This window comes from Scyliorhinus canicula, chromosome 4 (assembly GCF_902713615.1).
Source record: "Scyliorhinus canicula chromosome 4, sScyCan1.1, whole genome shotgun sequence".
Classification (NCBI taxonomy): domain Eukaryota; kingdom Metazoa; phylum Chordata; class Chondrichthyes; order Carcharhiniformes; family Scyliorhinidae; genus Scyliorhinus; species Scyliorhinus canicula.
In genome coordinates, this window is record NC_052149.1 from 29,016,651 (window position 1) to 29,037,139 (window position 20,489).

General features: G+C 45.4%; 1 protein-coding gene across 12 annotated transcripts in view; it reads right to left on the reverse strand.

Annotated features, from left to right (window-relative positions):
* frrs1b (ferric-chelate reductase 1b) overlaps positions 1 to 20,489 on the reverse strand; it is a 133,613-nt gene that overhangs the window by 24,911 nt on the left and 88,213 nt on the right. For all 12 annotated transcript variants that reach the window (XM_038793938.1, XM_038793937.1, XM_038793940.1 and 9 more), the window contains 4 exons: positions 16,988 to 17,138; positions 13,563 to 13,676; positions 9,947 to 10,062; positions 4,351 to 4,437 (listed from right to left, as the gene is read on the reverse strand). In XM_038793938.1, coding sequence (XP_038649866.1) covers positions 4,351 to 4,437; positions 9,947 to 10,062; positions 13,563 to 13,676; positions 16,988 to 17,138 — 468 coding nt within the window. The remainder of the gene's footprint in view (positions 1 to 4,350; positions 4,438 to 9,946; positions 10,063 to 13,562; positions 13,677 to 16,987; positions 17,139 to 20,489) is intronic.

Below are 20,489 nucleotides of genomic sequence, written 5' to 3' on the forward strand. Positions count from 1 at the left end.
AAACTATGTAATGAGAAAAAGGGGGATGTGGTGATCGTAGATTGACTAGATACAAAACAACAGAGCAAACACGAGCGGGAGAGCTATAAATACACTGGGACAGGATGTACAATTTTCTTTAACGATGTTCAGAAAATATGTTAAGAGAAAAAGGGGGATGTGGTGATCACAAGTTAACCAGATGCAACACAACTGAGCAACCACTAGAGGGAGCACGGGAGAGCCATATAAATAGATCAGGACAGGAAGTGAGGACACACTCTACACAGCAGGCAAAGGCTGGGAGCTGTGGACACAGCAGCAGATATAGCACTGAAGGTAGCCGTACGTAGAGCTCTGAAGAATGAACGAACTCACAATAAAGCATCTTCTCCACATTTGAGACTGCGAGCTTTATTAAGACACGAGGAACAACACAGTTTATCCTTCACTTTCAAGAATTGGATACCATCGAACATTAGCGGAGGAGGGGGGGGAACGAGTGTATTGTTTACCTTCTTTCTCCCCCATTGTCAAAAGCCCAAGGCATTTCTTCCAGTTGAGGGAATGATTGGCGTGTGCTTCTTTCAACTTAGTTTACTGAATTCATGTGTGAACGCTGTGGCAGGAGCTCCACTAACTATGTTCACATGCTTTGGTCCTGTCCGAAACTGGAGGGGTATTGGAGGGAGGTCTTTAAGGTTATCTCGGAGGTGGTGCATGTGAGGTTCGAACCAGGATTTAGAAGTCATGTTCGGGGTGTTGGACCAGACTGGCTGCAGGCGGGTGCGGGGCGGATCCTAGCCTTCGCCTCGCTGATTGCCCGGAGGTGGGGTGGAGGTCGGGGGGAGGGGAGATATTTGGGATGTTGGCAGGGGGAGGTTTGGATGCGTGAAGGGGATGCAGGTTGGGGGATTGCTATTGGATTTGTTGTTGTCGGTTATCTTTTGTTGGGTGTATATTTGATGAAAATTGGAAAATCTGGAGATTTTTAAAAAAGTTTGCTGAATTTTAATTCAAACTAGAAAAAATACTCGACTCTGCCATACAGTAATAAAATGGGAATGTGGAAATGTGTGTGGAGAAGTGGGAAGATTGAATGAGATCAATAGTTCAGTATTTTCATCAAACTGCATGTCTCCAGTACATTCTACTGGACAAATGTGAGATGACGAGCATTCTCTGTCTACAGATACGTCCTGGCATTTTTTTCATTTGAGTTTATTACTGCTTTTTGGTGATCATGAGAAGTCCCAGGATTTGTCTGCCCAGAATTCATATTTGGATCAGATTCAAGTTCATATCAGGAACTTTACAAACTACAGCTATAGATTCCCAATTTGCAACACTTTCCCTTGCAGGCCACTGTTCCCTTGTGCCCTCAAAACATACTAGTCCAGTTCTAGGATGCGTCTGACTCTCTGGCAGCATAGTCAGCAGATCACCGTTCCTCACAGCTAAGCCTGGAGCATGTGCCCACCATAATTCAAAGCTGTTTTGCGCACGCACAAACATTCCAGTAGGGGCCACTGCATACCACTCTGGAGGGAGAATCCTTGTGAATTTTTTCCCTTTCCCTTGCTGGGGCACACAAACTACTGTCATAGAATCAGAGAGTCATTATGACATTGAAGGAGACACTCCAGCCCATGTCTGTCCCCATTGAAATTGACCAATGATAAAATCTGGGACGTGGCTCAGTCCCACATTCAATACCACAGTTATCCAGGAAAATGTCACAGCTTATTCAATCAATAGAGAATTAAATACAGAAGTGCTCTAAGCATTTAACAAAAGATTGTACTTAAAATGTATGTTTCTGTCCATGTAAAGGTTGTCACTATTATTGACTACATTCAATGCAATGACGAGGATGAGTAGGAAAATTTTTATGGATCAGGGTTTTGTAATTAAATCTAATGGGTGTCCCCTGATGAGTTGGAGGTCATGCGACTCTTACCATAACATGTGTTCTTACTATGTAATGTACAGTGGCCTTGAAGTTCAGTCAACGGGTTTTCAGGTGCTACGTGGGCTCCTGGCCACAAAATGATAGGCAGGAAACAGCTGCACACTTCTGGCTAAAGTGTGCTTACCTGCAATATTGGGCAAGGGCCCAAATCAGACTTTAGAGGCCTAACGCCTGCTTTTGGTCCCCACTGCAACAGGTCCTCCCTGAGGCAGCCAGCCCAATCCCAATCCCATTCCAACCCCTAGATCTCCAACCTCCCTCGGTTCTGCAGTCCCCGACCTCTGATCTCTTTTCCCACCCAGGGGTCGGACCCCAACCATCCTCCCACACCACCTCTGAAATCCCCATTCGGATAAAGGCAGGATTATCTAATTCTGTGATTCACTGGCAGTTGAATACCTGTCAACAATAACTGACATTAATAATGAGTTAAAACCTGACTGACATAAACATACCACTGCAAGGAGTCAGTCCTTCGATAGAAGGAGGGAGTAGGGACAACATTAAGAAAACAGGCTCCAGTTTTTGTGCCACAACACTAGGGGGAGCACCTCTGCACATATTCAGATGCTGTGTCACTCTCCGAGCCTCTAACTGTGTAGTGAGAGGTGCTTTTTGAAGTGCAGTACTGTCTTTTGACTTGGAATTTTTAGAATTAAGGGGCAATTTAGCGTGGCCAATCCACCTACCCCGCACATCGTTTTGGGTTATGTGGGTGAGACCCACACAGACACGGGGAGAATGTACAAACTCCACATGGACAGTGACCCAGAGCCGGGGTTGAACCTGGGTCCTCAGCTCCGGAAGGCAGCAGTGCTAACCACTGTGCCGCCCGTTCTGCCTCGGAATTATGCATTTCTTTCAAGTTGGTGTCTTACAGTTTTTCAACAAAATCAGTTAGTGGAATAAAATTCAGAACTACTCGGAGGGCAACCATTTTAATATCTGTTTAAATTGTTTCAAATAATTATTCGAGTAGTGAATACAAGATGCTTGGAGGTGATAGATGTTTTTTCTCCAAAACTTTGACCAATTATCGCTCTTTTTTTTATTGGTTCAGAGGATGTGAGCATCACTGTCTAAACCAGCATTTATTGCCAATCCCTATTTGCCCTAAACTGAGTGGTTTGCTGGGCTATTTCAGAGGGGCATTTAAGAGTCAACCACATTGATGTGAGTTGGGAGTCATGAGTAGGCCAGACTGGGTAAAGACAGCAGATTTCCTTCCCTAAAGGGCATTAGTGAACCAAATGGGTTTTTACAACAATGGTTTCATGTTGACCATGTTGACTTTTAATTCTAGATTATAATTGAGTTCAAGTGTCAACAGCTGCCATGGTGGAATGTAAACCTGGGTCCCCAGCGCATTACCCTGGGTCTCTGGATTACTAGTCCAGTGACAATATCACTGCACCATCTCCTCCCCACCCCCATTGTTAAAAATCAATAAAATAAATATTTTAGAAAACAAAATTATCACCCAAGTGGGACTCAAAGCCATGAAACTGGGATTAAGAGGCCTATTATTTATCAACTGAGCGAGCCAGGTTGTAAAAGAACTCCCTGCACAAACCCTTTCCAACTTTATTACTTGTTAAAGTATATTGTATTTAGTTATTTACAGTTGTACAATGGCGGTTAAGTTTGCCGTTAAACGAGCCTTTGTGCGGTGTTTAACCGGGAGCAAAGTAACACACGCCTCCCATCTGGGTGGGAGAATCTGCATGCTCTGGAGGCCTCAGTGTGGTCCGAGTACGCAGGTGAAACTGTTCCTGATGGCTTTATGGTCAGTGGCAGGAGTTACAGCAAAAAGCAAAAACGTCCAGCTATCAAGAATTTCAAATGGAGACTGCAGATCAAATGATGTAGAAACTCTGAATGATGCAGTACATTCACGAATGGTTGGACTGACTCAATTCAAGTGGAGTGTAGGAAAAAAAAACACAATCCACTCCTTTCTCCCCTCCCTATCTTTCTCTCCACATTGAAGGCACTTCTTAGATACTATTTCTTGGACCAAGTTTCTGGTCACCCATCTAAAGCCGCCTTAAGGAGAGTCTTGGAGGAATTCACCATGGTGAAGGTTCCATATAAATGCAAGTTGCTGTTGTATATCAGACAATGTATAGCTTCCACGTTTTTGTAAAAGTACTCCTTATAAAGGCTGGCTCTGGAAAATCCAATGCGCTCACCGAATTGGCATCCTCTTCAGTTTACAATTTAATTCCATCTAAATAAGCCATATTGTCCAGGGCATTGTGCTTATTTTGTTTTTGAAATGAAGCAGGTAATGTTTCACATTTAGCTTACTTCCAGTTGTATGTAAGATTTGCAGTTTAAGAAAAAAAACGTATTTATTTTTCATTTCTCACTACAAAAACCAACAGGTGCCGACTTACATGGCTCCAGGCTCCCCTGTAAAGAAAGGGAAGAATAAAGGCAAGGCACGTTAGCAACACCGTTGTTACCATTAGTATCCAGTGCACCTAAAACAAGAGAGAAATAACAGAAATCAAATGTTGCAATGAGTGGCTTGCATCTTTCCAACTGTGACTCGAAATTAATTGCTTCAATACCTGAACAACAACTATATGGCACTTATCAAACACTGAACAGTCGAAACATCTTGGAATATACTATGTTTAGAATGTATGATTTTGTTTCCAACATACAACTGTACTTAAATGTTAAAATTGAACTCTGATTTTGTAATGCTGCATCACAGCAGCAAACCTTTCATTCTGAACAACACTTTATGTGACAGTGTCAAAAAGGTCAAAGTGATGGACCAGGGTCTATTGTGCAAAGGAGCGCCGAGATTGAAAACGATCGTGTGTGCATGGAAAAGCAGTGGTTAGGTGATGACCACCTAGGATTTTCAACAAATAAAAAATTGCAGGAAGAAGGAGATTTTGAGGGTCTCAATTAAAGGCTCCCACCCACATCACAGGATCCTTAACTCTGCCCCTTTCACATATTTGAAAATTGTAAAACTGTCATCCTAGGGAAGATTTGTTCTATTATTTTACCACGTGACCAGGAACGGTTGATGGGAAGTGCGACCACAGGCTAGTGGCAGTTTGATGTGGTAGTCATATCAGCAATTTGAATCTGGAGCTCAATAATGCAGAAGTAGGGGGTGTCTCTGGAAATTGTCATTGTACAGCTAGCGGTTAAACGTTGACTGTTTGAAGCTAAGTACAGGTCAAGCTCTGAGTTGCCGATGGGAGTACGAAGACAGTCTCCAGTTTGGTTTCTCATATGAACCTTTCCCTGAAGTGGAATCACCTTTTACTTATGAAAATTAAAACAAATGTCACGGCTAGTTTACCTGCTGCGTGTACTATCGTTCCTATCTCTACGACATGCACACATCCTGAGGTTTGGAACCAGTATTGCTTCCCAAAAAAGAAAACAATGGCAGTTTAATTCTGCTCGGTGCTGCTTGTGCATCAGGCCCATACCATTCTCAAGTGCTGTACAAGTCCACTTGTAGAAACCCAGCTTGCCATAAATAGCCCTCACAACAGACAGAAAACATAACGCTTCAGCGGTGTTTATGTCCACACAAGAAGCAAATAAAAATCAATGGTCAAGTGCTGGGTTTTACAAATTAATTTACGTCGATCCATCATAAAACTGTGTCAGTGAGATGCTATTGCTTGAAAAGTAACAGCACGTTCACAACGCACACCGTTACTAACATGCAAATTGGCCAGCAACTTCCGGGTGGAGAGGCTGGCTGCCAGATACAAATCTTCAAAATTTGCTGGTTGATTTGCAGCTCGCTTTTCACCAACAGTATCTCACCCCTCGCCTCCCTGTTATTTCTAAGAACTTTTGGATTTGCACATCACACTCACCATGGACAGTGATCACTGGAAACGAGGAAGTGAACAGCGTTAGTACCTTTTTAATGAGGTGATCATTGTGATGGAATGTCAATCAACCTCCCTAGCCTAGAAAGGGAGCAATTTAAACTCTGCAAACAAATTTCTACACGGAGTAAATTGTTACTGGAGATTTTTTTAAATGTCAAATTATTTAAAAATGAAGTTCACTTCTATCTTTTTTTTCTCTCTTTTAACTAAATCTTTCTTTCTCTCTCTTTCTGTATTTAATTTGACTCTACTTCATCCTCCAGCTCTCCTGTTTTTATCTCTAACGTTACATGTCTTGGTGTAGGGAGATTCACTGTTGGTCCTGTCATTCATTGAGATTTCAGATGCCACACATGTCTTTGCCACATTACACTTCCAGCAAGTTACGCCGCAAAAAGATTCAACCGAAGGATGCAGAAAAAAGTCTAAAACCACTTGCCATTGGTTTGCTTCTCCCAGACAATTTGTTCCACTGATTATGAATGTTAGGTTGAGGGGTTTTTGAAACCATTATTTGGGGCTCTTGTTTGTTGGCATACTTTCCTGCGTGTGTACCAACTTATCAATGTCTAAACTTGCCTTCCACAAGGCAAGTAAAATGTATGTTAACATTTTGCCCTTTTGTACCTCTTCTGTCACAATTGCTTTATTTGTGGGGATCAGCCTGATGGGACGTTTATGGCCATTGCTCAGGCAGATCCACTTTGTGAATATAGTCTAAGTGCTGTTGACATGTACTCTGAAAAGGTAGCAATGAAATATATGTCCTTCATGGAGCTGATAGACAACATGTATCTGAGGAGACTCCGCCTCAAAAGGGAGACAGTGTGGCAAATGTGCGACATTCTTGCCAACTTGACGACACGCGAGGGAGGAGGGAGCTCGCTACCTGTCACCATGAAGGTCATAGCAGCCCTAAACCTGTATGTCATAGGATTATTCCAGGGCTCAACAGGTGACCTATGTGGCATCTCGCAGTCACCGCCCACAAATGCGTCTATAAGGTTACGGATGCATTCGCATCAGTTTCAATCTGGACCGAGCCATCAGGATGAGAAGGCTCTCCAATTTAACAATGGGACTAGGAGAATTTTTTTTTTTCAGAGGATCGTGAGTTTTTGGAATTCTTTCCCAGACCGCGGTGGAGGCAGGGCTATTTTTAGGACAGAGGTAGGTAGATTTATGACTAACAAGGGAGTCAAAGGTTATTGTGGGTCGGCGGAACGTGGAGTTGAGGCCACAATCCAATCAACCATCGTCTTATTGAATGGCAGAACAGGCTTGAGGGGCCGAATGGGCGACTCCTCCTAATTTGTATGTTCGTATGAATTTGACTCATGCCTGTGGAAAATACCTGAACGTCTAATCACTTTTTAAAGCTTTTGGGGATGGAAATGGGCATGCTCCTCTTGCCCGCCAATATGGAAGGTTAAGTTACACTTGAAAGAAAGAAAACTGAATTTATTGCCCAAGACTCTGATATGTTCCAGTTATTTGAATCTAATAAACATACATTTTGTTCTTTCATCACTAAGGGATCAAACCATGCCTGTGCAAAATTGAGAGAGGAAACTCTGGATGTGAAACTCCAGTAAAAAAAATGCCACCTGATTTTCACACGAATGGAGGAAAAACCCTGCATATTCTAGATGCGGGAAGATGCGGCCGTTGGACTGGGGTGGGCACAGTAAGAAGTCTTACAACACCAGGTTAAAGTCCAACAGGTTTGTTTGGAATCACTAGATTTCACCTGATGAAGGAACAAAGAATAAAGAACAATACAGCACAGGAACAGGCCTTGCGGACCTCCAAGCCTGCGCCGACCATGGTACGTATCCTTCCATTCCCACCCTATTCATTTATTTGTCTAGATGTCCCTTATTGCCACTATCATACCTGCTCCCACCATCTCCCCAGGCAGCGCGTTCCATATATTTACCACCCTGTGTAAAAAACGTGCCTCGCACATCTGTTCTAAACTTTTCCCCACGCACTTTAAACCTATATCCCCTAGTACCTGACTCTCCTACCCTAAGAAAGAGTACCTGGCTATCCACTCTGTATATGCTATTCATAATCTTGTACACCTCTATCAGGTTGCCTCTCAACCTCCGTCGTTCCAGTGAGAACAGACCGAGTTTATCTAACCTTTCCTCATAGCTAACGCCTTCCATACCAGGCAACATCCTCGTAAACCGCTTCTGTACCCTCTCCAAAGTATCCACATCCTTCTGGTAGTTTGGCGACCAGAATTACACACAATATTCCAAATGAGGCCTAACTAAGATCATGTACAGCTGCAACATGACTTGCCAATTTTTATATTAAATGCCCTGACCGATGAAGGCCAGCATGCCGTATGCCTTCTTGACCATCTTATCCACATGCATTACCACTTTCAGTGATCAGTGCACATGCACGCCCAGATCTCTCTGCCTGTCAGTACTTACAAGAGTTCTACTATTTATTGTGTAATTCCTACATGCACTGGACCTTCCAAAGTGCATTACTTCACACTTATCTGGGTTAAACTCCATCTGCCGTTTCTCCGCCCAAGACTCCAACCAGTTTATATCCTGCTGTGCCCTCTGACAGTCCTCTTCACTATCTGCAACTCCATCAATTTTTGTGTCGTCTGCGGGCTTACTAATCAGACCAGCTACATTTTCTTCCAAAACATTTATATATACCACGAACAACAAAGGCCCCATAATGGATCTCTATGGAACGCCGCGAGTCACAGCCTTCTACTCAAGAAAGCACCCTTCTACTGCTAGTCTCTGTCTTCTGTGCCCAAGCCAGTTCTGTATCTAACTTACCCTCTCTACTCTGATCCCATGTGACTTCACCTTTTGTACCAGTCTACCATGAGGTACGTTGTCAAAGGCAAAGGCTATGCTCCGAAAGCTAGCGATTCCAAATAAACCTGTTGGACTTCTTACTATTTGTATTTACTGATGGATCCTCCTTGCAAGGCATCCCTATCTGCACCCTACACATATAGGGGCCGATTCTCCACTCCGCGGACCAAGAGCCCACGCCGTCATGAACGCCGTCGCGTTTCACGACGGTGCAAACAGGGCCTGGGCACGACCTACACTGGCCCCCATATGGGGGCCAGCATGGCGCTGGAGTTATTCACGCCACTCCAGCATCCCTCCACGGCGCCAAATGGGCGCCGCGCCAACCAGCGCATGCGCAGTTGGGGCAGCTCAATCCTGCGCATGCGCAGTTGGGCCGCACATGCGCAGGGAACTTCTTACGGGCGGCGGCCCTGACGCAATATCGAGTGGGTGTTCAGGGGCCGGCCGCAGCGGAATGTATGCCCGGGGGGGAGGCTGGCCCGCTGATCGGTGGGCCCCGATCGCGGGCCAGACCCCTTCGGAAGGCCCCCCCGGTGAAGGACCCTCCCCTCCCCCCCCCCCAACCAAGCCACCCCCCCCCCCCCCCGAGCGTTCCCGCAGAGTTTCCGCCGGCAGCGACCAGGGGTGGACGGCGCCGGCGGGACCCTGTCATGTCGGAGCGGCCACTCGGCCCATCCGGGCTGGAGAATCGCCACTCGCCATTTCCGGCGAATCTCCGAGCGGCCCGTCGCGATTCGCGCGCCGCTGTTTTCGGGGGGGGGGTGGGAGAATGCGGGGGTCGGGGCGGCGTGGTGCGATTTGCGTGGTGCCCCGGTGATTCTCCCACCCGGCGTGGGGTGGGAGAACACCGCCCATGATGCTGAGCACCCTGGGAAAGACCTTATCCAAAATGCTTGGGTCGAGTGTGTATCGGATTTCGGGAAGTTTTCAGATTTTGGAATATACTATGCAGGTTTGGCATGCATTGGGAACTGGGTATGTGCGGACATTGGGAACTGTGCAAGTGCGGTGCATGGCACGTGTTGGAAACTGTGCAGGAACTACGCAGGTGCACATTGGGAACTACGCAGGTGCTCCAAAAAGTGCAGATTTTGGAATTTTTCAATTTTCGGAATTTGGGATAAAGGATGTTCAACTTGTAGTAAAAAATATTCCCGCTCAGCATTTATCAGTAAAACAACGTCTGTACTTTGCTGCAGCTGAATTTGAGCTTACAGTAGACACTAGTAGTGATTAGCACTGATATTTACCTGAAACCAGATCTTTTTGCCAAACAGTGTGCTGGATGGCCAGACAGGTTTAAAGAATCGAGCGACAATGACACCAATGTTGGCTGTCGTCACCCAAGCAATAAACATTAATGTTCCTAAGAAAAAATATAGAAACTATTATTGCCATGCCATACTGGAATATAACCTGAAAAGTCCATTGAATCAAATTAGCAAAGGCCTAAAGTTGTTTATATCCCTGCCCTGGCACCTTCTGATGTGCCATGACTTCATCAATAGTGATAGTGCTCGTTCAATTGTAACACAATCCATAATTTAATGACTGAATACTTTAACCCTCTGCATCCAAAGTGATTGAATGGGTTGTTTTCAAGTTCACAGAAAAACAAAAACTATTGATGCCAATTAGTTCAAGCCCTGTGACTTTAAGAAGCGACTAAATGCAAAATAATAATATATAATTATAATCGTTATTGTCACAAGTAGGCTTGAATTAACACTGCAATGAAGTTATTGTGAAAATCCCCGAGTCGCCACACTCTGGCGCCTGTTCTGGTACACTGAGGGAGAATTCAGAATGTCCAATTCGCCTAACAAACATGTCTTTCAGGACTTGTGGCAGGAAACTGGAGCACCCGGAGGAAACCCAAGCAGACACAGGGAGAACGTGCAGACTCCACATAGACAGTGATCCGAGCAGGAATCGAACCTGGGACCCTGTGAAGCAACAGTGAAGCAACAGTGATAACCACTGTGCTACCCGAATGTAGAAGGGGAGGAACATTTCTGGTGCACCTTAAAATAAGGCATCAGCATACATTGAAACAACACTGATTTACCTTCAGCATGAATACAAAGAGCTGTAGATAATAGATAGAGCTTAGTGGCTCCACAACCCAGGGATCAGCGAAAGGCAGATGGTGGATATCAGGAGAAAGTGAATCCTGACAGGTATTCCCACCCTGAATCATGCTAGAGCCCAGCGGGTGAGAGAAACGGAACTGATTTAAATGTTTGTCAAGATATTTTGACAAAGTGCCACAGAGATGATATTACTCTACCTTCTCCTCAGGTCCTCACATCAAAGCTCCTGGGGCACGATTCTCCGCAAATGCGGAGAGTCGTGAAGGCTGCCGTGAAACCGGCCGTGTTTCCCGGCAGCCTCCGCGCCCCCTCCCGGGACCCGATTCTGCTCCCCGGTCGGGGCTAGCAGCGGGGCCCCATGAACCTCGGCATCGCAGGCTTAGCGAAATTCGCTAAGCCCGCGCGCCAAAGTTAACGGTGGCTGACACGCAAGATGACGTCAGCCGCGCATGCGCGGATTGGACGGCTCCAACCCGCGCATGCGCAGATGACATCATCACGCATATGCGTGAAACCCGCGCATGCGCAGGGTCGGTATGCCCCTCAGCCGCCCCGCGGACTGATCCAGCGGGGCGGCGGAGGAACAAAGAGTGCGCGGGGTTCGGACCCGCTGCCCGCGATCGGTGCCCACTGATCGCGGGCCCATGGCACCCTTGGCACGGCCGTGGTGCGGCCGTGCCAATCGGTGCCATGGTTACCCAGAACGGCACTTTGCGGCCGTTTTCACGAACGGTGAGAGCAGGTGTGTTGCCGTTCGTGAAAACGGCCGTAAAGGCCTGGGAAATCGGCCCATCGGCTAGGGGAGAATCGCTGCTCGCCGTAAAAAAACGGCGAGCAGCGATTCGTGTCAGTGGGCGGGCGTGGGGGGGGGGGGAGAATAGCAGGAGGTCGGGAAAAATGTCGGGAAGGCCCTCCCGCTATTCTCCGACCCGTCGTGGGGGGCGGAGAATCGCGCCCCTGATGTCCAGCCAATTTGGTTCACTCCATGTGGTATGAATCAGTGGCTGTGTACATTGGACACAGCAGAGGCTATAAACCAGGATAAAATCTGGATGTACTTCTTTAACTGAAGTGCTCATTTACGATTTGACCTTTTGAGTTCCGTGCTGCTCCAATCTTTTGCTTCTTACCCCTGAAAATCTCATTTTTAAAATAAATTTAGAGTACCCAATTCTTTTTTTCCAATTAAGGGGCAATTTAGCATGGTTAATCCAACTACCCTGCACATCTTTGTGTTGTAGGGGTGATACGCCTACAGCGCGGTAGCGCAAGTGGATAGCACTGTGGCTTCACAGCGCCAGGTTCCCAGGTTTGATTCCCCGCTGGGTCACTGTCTGTGCGGAGTCTGCACGTTCTCCCCGTGTCTGCATGGGTTTCCTCCGGGTGCTCCAGTTTCCTCCCACAGTCCAAAGATGTGCAGGTTAGGTGGATTGGCCATGACAAATTGCCCTTAGTGTCCAAAAAAAAGGTTAGAAGGGGTTATTGGGTTACGGGGATAGGGTGGAAGTGAGGGCTTAAGTGGGTTGGTGCAGACTCGTTGGGCCGAATGGCCTCCTTCTGCACTGTATGTTCTATGTTCTACCCTCGCAGACACGGGGACCCCTGAAAGTCTCTTAGGTCTTAAAAGCTCACATAGCTCTGCAAGTCACCACAGTGGCATGGTTCCCCTATTTCACCCTCGCTCCAACTCAGACCATCTCCCTCTCATAACAGCCATCTTGAAGCAGTCCCTTCCAGAGGATACAGTAAACTGAGCACTCCCAAGCCCACCCCCAGAGGTCCCACAAAGCAGGTCACTCCTCAGGCCCTCCATTTAGGAGCTGGAACATGGCTTGCACCCTGTCATCTTAGGCCACCAAGCCTGTTCAAGGAAAACCCTTCCCTCCCATGCCACAGTCCTTCACTTGTGACCATTGAATCCTATGACGTTCATGACAAGGAAAGACATGCCAACCACACGTGTCCCCTCCTCTTCCCCTATCCCGGATGGCCCACTCCCAGAAATCCCAGGAGGGAGCAGCACCCATTTTCCCAAACATGGCCTGGAGATCCTGCTGGAGACCCACAGGAACGTTCGATTCTCCCGAGGTTCAGGTTGCCTTCCAGGTCCCGAAAGGCAACCCGGCCAGCTAAAGATAGTTGAGGTTGGCAACATCTTGGGTCACCACTGGAGTACATGGATCCATTGTCATAAGCGCTTCAATAATCTCTGGCATGGGAGTAAGATTAATTGAGATATTCAGCCTGGCTTTTCTGGATGCAGCATGTCTAGGGCTTGGATGGACACAAGGCGCATGATGCTCAAATGTGCAGCAGCGTACGTCCATGGCCAAAGTGAATCAAATAATGTGCCTGTGAATAGAAAACATTAAGGAAGAGACATTTTAGACGTCTTGAGGGCATCTCCCAAGCTCAACAATCATTTTCATTTCAGGAGAAGGAGGGCCCACAACACCAGGATGTTTCCAATGCACTTGATCTGGCAGAAGTTGTAAAATCTCGAAAGAGCAGACTTGTTTCTTTACAGGTTCTAAAAACCCACATCAAACGGTGTGCGAGAGGAAATACAATGTTCCTGTGGTTCTGACAATGGGAACTCCAACCTCAGAAGAAGAGTGTGCACATGACAAGGCCACACAGATGAAAATTGCATTTCCAGCAAATCAAATCTAAGTTCTGCGTTCCACAATCTGATTCACTGCTCCTTTGTGAGACAAGAATCTGGCCTGTAATCTTTACATTCACACTAATAATTTTAGTACCAGACACTTACCATGTGCTTTAATATATAGGGGAGATCGAGAGCCCGTGAGTTCACGAGGTGATCCACCAAAATGAACCTTCCCATGTGTAATCAGTGGTTGGGTGTGATGTTTATGAATTCTTCCTTCAAAAAAATAAAATAACTAAATAGTTATATCAAGTATATTACACATGGAAATATTTTATTACTCATTTTAGTAGATACACCATTCTGGGAGCGTTAAACGTATTATGAAAATAAAAAACAAGTCAAATTGACACCAGTCCTGAATGTGAAAAGTGCCAGAATACAAGAGAAAAACAAGGAAATGAATATAACTATTTATAATAATAATTTAGTAATAATAATATACTATAATATAATAATCACTTATTGTCAATAGTAGGCTTCAATTAAGTTACTGTGAAAAGTCACTAGTCACTAGTCACCACATTCCGGTGCCTGTTGGGGGAGGCCTGTGCGGGAATTGAACCCGCGCTGCTGGCCTTGTTCTGCATTACAAGTCAGCTATTTAGCCCACTGTGTTAAACCAGCCCCTATTTAAAGTGGAACTTAAGTAACACCAGCAGTAAAGTAAGTATAAACAGATTTTCCATGGATTAGTCTGGAAGTGTCTTGTGTAGCTTCGAGCCATTCCGACCAGGATACTTGCTGTTTCAACCTTGCAATGATTTATTTGATCTTAGCCAATGAGTCTAATGGGAACTACAATTGGTCTCAGTGTTCCTGGACTTGGGGAGGGGGTGGAATGGGGGTTTTCTGATCTTGATTCTCATTCAGTGAGTGACTCCCTAATGTCAAGGCCACGGGCGGATATCAGATGAGGTCAGAATTCGACCTGAATATTTAGACCCACACATGAGGAATAGCCACTTCAACCTGTGGACCTATATATTCCAGGACAAGCATCTTCAGGAGAGGAGAAGAGGAGAACGGACAATGAGTATCAGGCAACCATTAGAACGTAGTTTTTCATAATCCTCAAACAGCTCTCTGTAACCATCTCAAACACATCTTCACTAAAAATTCAAAACAAGGCAAAACAATTGGGTTATTATTTACAACTGAACACTCCCTACAGGCCAGATTCCTGTTAGGCGACCCTGTCACACTGCACACCAGGAGCATTACACGGTTATCGTTTGTCAATTTACAAAAATAGTTGAGATGGTTACTCCGCAAGGGTGATGTTCAGCATCTGTACACCACCTAGCTAGACTAGTAAAATATTACATTTCCCTGACTTTTAAAACCAAGCACAGACAATTTGAAACTTTAAACAAATTTCCTCTCCTCTTCTGAAAGCTACGAATCGTTGTGGGGTATCGATCCATTCAAGTGGCCATTTCCCATAAGAGAACCATGGTAGTAAATTCTGAAGGAATGTGGAGGACATGTACTATTCTTTCCTCAGCCCATCGTTCTTTATCTGTTCACATGTACTTTTCAGCAGTGGACCCCTAACAACATTCAGGAGCAAGAATCGTGACTGATTTTATAGCCTCCAAAGCCTTGGCCTATCCCAGTATCTCTACTGCCTCCCTGGCAGAGATCAGCAGATACAGTGCAGATTGAAGTCAAACCTACCACATTCGGTGATCAACAGAGCCAGATGTTAATGTAAAAGTGTGATTTTAAAGGTTCTTTCACGAGTACACTGGCTAAACTAAGCTGGAACAGTGCAGCGTGATGTAGCAACTTGGAAAGAAGAAAGCTTTCTTCCAGCAATAGGAATAGGAAAGATTTGTGATAGATGTTTCAGGGAATTAATTGGAGGAGGGGTGACGAATATTTCTGTGCAATGAGATGAAGCGAGAGGAAGAGAGTACCTCAATGAACTTTGGAAGTGGAATTAGAGGAACCGAGTGCCTTGAGTGAAATGTCCTTGTCTGAGGGAAATGAATTACATTGCTCACTTTAGGGGTTGTTTGGATATTCTATTGACTATGGATACATCACAATATCACTTCAAGTTTCTCCATAATTTTTCTATATTTCACATCTCTCTGGTGTGGACCTACACTCATCCCGAGAGCATCTCGATAACAAGGACGCCTATATCAGACTCCTATTTATTGACTACAGCTCCGCCTTCAATACCATAATCCCAGCCAAGGTCACATCAAAACTCCAAAACCTAGGACTTGGATCATCACTCTGCAACTGCATCCTCGACTTTCTGACCCGCAGACCACAATCAGTAAGAATAAACAACACCTCCTCCACAATAGTCCTCAATACTGGGCCCCTGCAAGGCTGCGTCCTTAGCCCCCGACTATACTCCCTGTACAAAAACGACTGCGTGGCAAAATTTGGTTCCAACTCCATCTACAAGTTTGCTGACGACATTACCATAGTGGGCCGGATCTCGAATAACGATGAGTCAGAATACAGGAGGGAGATAGAGAACCTAGTGGAGTGGTGCAACGACAACAATCTATCCCTCAATGCCAGCAAAACTAAAGAGCTGGTTAATGACTTCAGGAAGAAAAGTACTGTACACACCCCTGTCAGCATCAAGAGTACCGAGGTGGAGATGGACAGCTTCAAATTCCAAGGGGTGCACATCACCAGAAATCTGTCCTGGTCCACCCACATCGACGCTACCACCAAGAAAGCACAACAGCGCCTTTACTTCCTCAGGAAACTAAGGAAATTTGGCATGTCCACACTAACTCTTCCCAACTTTTACATATGCACCATAGAAGGCATCTATCTGGCTGCATCACAATCTGACATGGCAACTGTTTGGCCCTAGACTGCAAGAAACTTCAGAGTTGTGAACACAGCCCAGTCATCACACAAACCTGCCTCCCATCCATTGACTATATCTACACCTCCGGCTGCCTGGGGAAAGAGGGCAGCATAATCGAGGATCCCTCCCACCCGGCTTACTCACTCTTCCAACTTCTTCCATCGGGCAGGAGATACAAAAAACTGAGAACTCGCACGAACAGATTCAAAAACAGCTTCTTCCTGTTGTTACCAGACTCTTGTGGACTGACTTGATTAATACTACACTCCTGTATGCTTCACCCGATGCCGGTGTCTGTGTATTTACATTGTACACCTCGTGTTGCCCTGTTTTGTATTTTCTTTTTCTTTTATTTTCTTTTCATGTGCTTAATGATCTGTTTAAGCTGCTTGCAGAAAAATACTTTTCACTTTACCTCGGTACACGTGACAATAAACATATCCAGTTATCTTATACTATTCATGCTCCTGCTAACTGAGAGTAGTCTCGCATGACTCTACTTTAGTGTGTGCAGAAGTCTAATATCTGACCTGATTTCCTACCTACACTACTTGCATTGAAATCCCTCTAAAACCACTTAGTCCCACGTGCAAATGGGAACTGACTAACCACATATTCATTGCTCACCACTCTGCCTGCTACAGATGTGTTTACATTGTTTATAAAGTGACAAACCCACCATTCTCCGCTGTCCCTTCTGCTAGGAAAATGTAATATCGTTGGTCCAACAGGTCAAAGCGTTCGCTGTATCCAGGGAGATGGATGTTTCTTCTGAAGGAGCACTGAGTCACCCCATCTTCTAAACGCCATGCCATATCATGAATAGGAGCCTGCAATAAGTTACCATTGTTAAACAGCAAATTATTTTCACAATTTCAGATCTGTTGCCACTTATCAGCATGAAAGAAAGGAGTCTATGAAGGCCAGAAAATTCAGTGAGAAAAGGCTTTACCCACTCCTCCCCTTCCTATGAAGTTCACTGGATACAGAACACAGGGCTGATTTTTTATATCGTACGCATCGACCCTTCACCCATCTATTAAATTCCTACCTTATGAACACCAAGCTCAATGAAAAAGGGAACCAGGCCAAGTGTAAAACAGACTGCCCAAGACAAATTACATCCACCCTAACATCGTTTTGTTACATGCTTCTATATCCTTTATCTCTCCCTTCTCAATAGTTATCATTCCAGCTCCTTTGTAAAGATGCCAATGATCCGGAATCAGTTACCTGCATTGGGAGAGTAATCCACATGTCGACCAGCATTGGATCAAAATGTTTTCCCAACCCCAAACCCTACTCTTATTAATGTAATGTTGTCGCCATCTAGCACCAGGGAGTCTAAGGGTACAGAGCCCGCGGGACCAACTGTGGGGAAGGAGTGGAGCTCGAAGGTGACTAGGGAATGGGTGGTCATGTGTTTCTGGGATAGGGATAAGAACATAAGAGCTAGGAGCAGGAGTAGGCCATCAAGGTCCTTCGAGCCTGCTCCACCATTCAATGAGATCATGGCTGATCTTTTGTGGACTCCTCTCCACTTTTCAGCCCAAACACCATAACGCTTTATTCCTTTATTCTTCAAAAAACTATTTATCTTTATCTTGAAAACATTTAATGAAGGAGCCTCAACTGCTTCACTGGGCAGGGAATTCCATAGATTCACAACCTTTTGGGTGAAGATGTTCCTCCTAAACTCAGTCCTAAATCTACTTCCCCTTATTTTGAGGCTATGCTCCCTAGTTCTGCTTTCACCCTCCAGTGGAAACAACCTGCCTGCATCTATCCTATCTATTCCCTTCATAATTTTATATGTTTCCAAAAGATCCCCCCACATCCTTCTAAATTCCAATGAGTGCAGTCCCAGTCTATTCAACCTCGCCTCATAATCCAACCCCCTCAACTCTGGGATTAACCTAGTGAATCTCCTCTGCACACCCTCCAGCGCCAATACGTCTTTTCTCAGGTAAGGAGACCAAAACGGAACACAATACTCCAGGTGTGGCCTCACTAACACCTTATACAGTTGCAGCATAACCTCCATAGTCTTAAACTCCATCCCTCTAGCAATGAAGGACAAAACTCCATTTGCCTTCTTAACCAACTGTTGCACCTGTAAGCCAAATTTTTGCGACTCAGGGACTAGGACACCCAAGCCCCCCTACACAGCAGCATGTTTTAATATATTATCATTTAAGTAATAATCCTTTTCCTGTTATTTTTGCCAAAATGGATAACCTCACATTTTTCAACATTGTATTCCATCTGCCAGACTCTGGCCCATTCACTTAAACTATCCAAATTCCTCTGCAGACTTCCAGTATCCTCTGCACTTTTTGCTTTACCACTCATCTTCGTGTCATCTGCAAACCTAGACACGTTGCACTTGGTCCCCAACTCCAAATCATCTGTGTAAATTGTGAACAATTGTGGGCCCGACACTGATCCCTGAGGGACACCACTAGCTACTGATTGCCAACCAGAGAAACATCCATTAATCCCCACTCTTTGCTTTCTATTAATTAACCAATCCTCTATCCACGCTAATACCCTTAACGCCATGCATCTTTATCTTATGCAGCAACCTTTTGTGTGGCACCTTGTCAAAAGCATTCTGGAAATCCAGATATATCACATCTATTGGCTCTTCATTGTCTACCGCACTGGTAATGTCCTGGAAAATACCATTAAACGCGGATGTTCTTAGAGGGCTGTTTTAGACACAAAGCTGGTTTGGGCAGTGAGCTGTGAGGAGGCTGTAGGGATGCCTCAGTCTGATTTAGACAAGCTGAGTGAGTGGACAAATGCATGGCAGATGCACAATAATATGGATAAATGTGAGGTTTCCACTTTGGTAGCAAAAATAGGAAAGCAGATTATCTGAATGGTTACAGATTGAGAGAGGTGAACGTGCAACGAGACCCGAGTGTCCTTGCACATCAATCACTGAAGTAACGCATGCAGGTGTATCAGGAAGTAAAGAAGGTAAATGGCTTCATAGCAAGAGAATTTGAGTACAGGCGCATGGATGTCTGCTGCAATTATACAGGGCCTTGGTGAGGCCACTGCTTGAACATTTTGAACAACTTTTGACTCCTTTTCTGAGGAAGAATGTTCTTGCTATCGAAGGAGTGCAGAGAAGCTTTCCCAGAATGATTCCTGGGATGGTGGAACTGACTTATGAGGAGAGATTGAGTCGGTTAGGATTGGATTTGCTGGAGTTCAGAAGAATGAGGGGGGGATCTCACAGAAACCTATAAAATTCTAACAGGACTAGACAGGGTAGATTCAGGAAGGATTTTCCTGTGAGGGTGTTCAGAACCAGGGGTCACAGTCTCAGGATACGGGATAAACCATTTTGAACTGAGATGAGGAGAAATTTCTTAGAGATTGGTGAGGTGTGGAATTCAGTACCACAGGAAGTAGTTGAGGCCAAAATATTGCATGTTTTCAAGAAGGAGTTAGATATCACTCTTGGGGCTAAAGGGGCCAAAGCTTATGGGGGAATGCAGGAACAGGTTACTGAGTTCGATGGTCAGCCATGATCATGTTGAAGGGCTGAATGGTCTCCTCCTGCCTGTATTATATGTGTTTCCTGCCTGTGTTCTTTAAAAGTTCTTGGGCAGCAATTTTAATCTGATGTCTGTGGCATGGGAGGTTGGGGTGTGATGCAAGTCAAGGGGGAAGGCCTAATGGGTTGGGCGGATGAGACCCTGGAATAGAAGGCAACATGGTGCCCAGCTTCGGGGAGAGTGGCAACATATCTGGAGTGGCTGTCCAGGAGTCTAAAGTGTTGATTCCAAGATTCTAGAGGCTTCACAGCAATGAGACCTCCGATTCATGCAGCCTGAGTAAGAAGGGTGCCTATTAGCTTTGCCTGTTCCTGAAGCAGAAAGCAATTGTGCCCTCTAACATTCGTGAGACTCATGTTTGTCCAACTAATTGGCCATCAAGAGTTAACCCTTAACAGTCTCATTCTCAGCACAGACCCGCTCCTGCTCTTCCCCTTTGAGCTCCATGGTCGCTCCTTGGAAGGAGTCAGGGACGTCAGCTCGGGCATCCCACTGCCCATTTTCTCTCACTCAATGCAATTGTAGGTGATCCTCTCCTGCAGGAACACAAATGGGGATAATGTGAGCTGGATGCCTGGCAGGTCAGAGGTCAATGACACCTGGCACTGT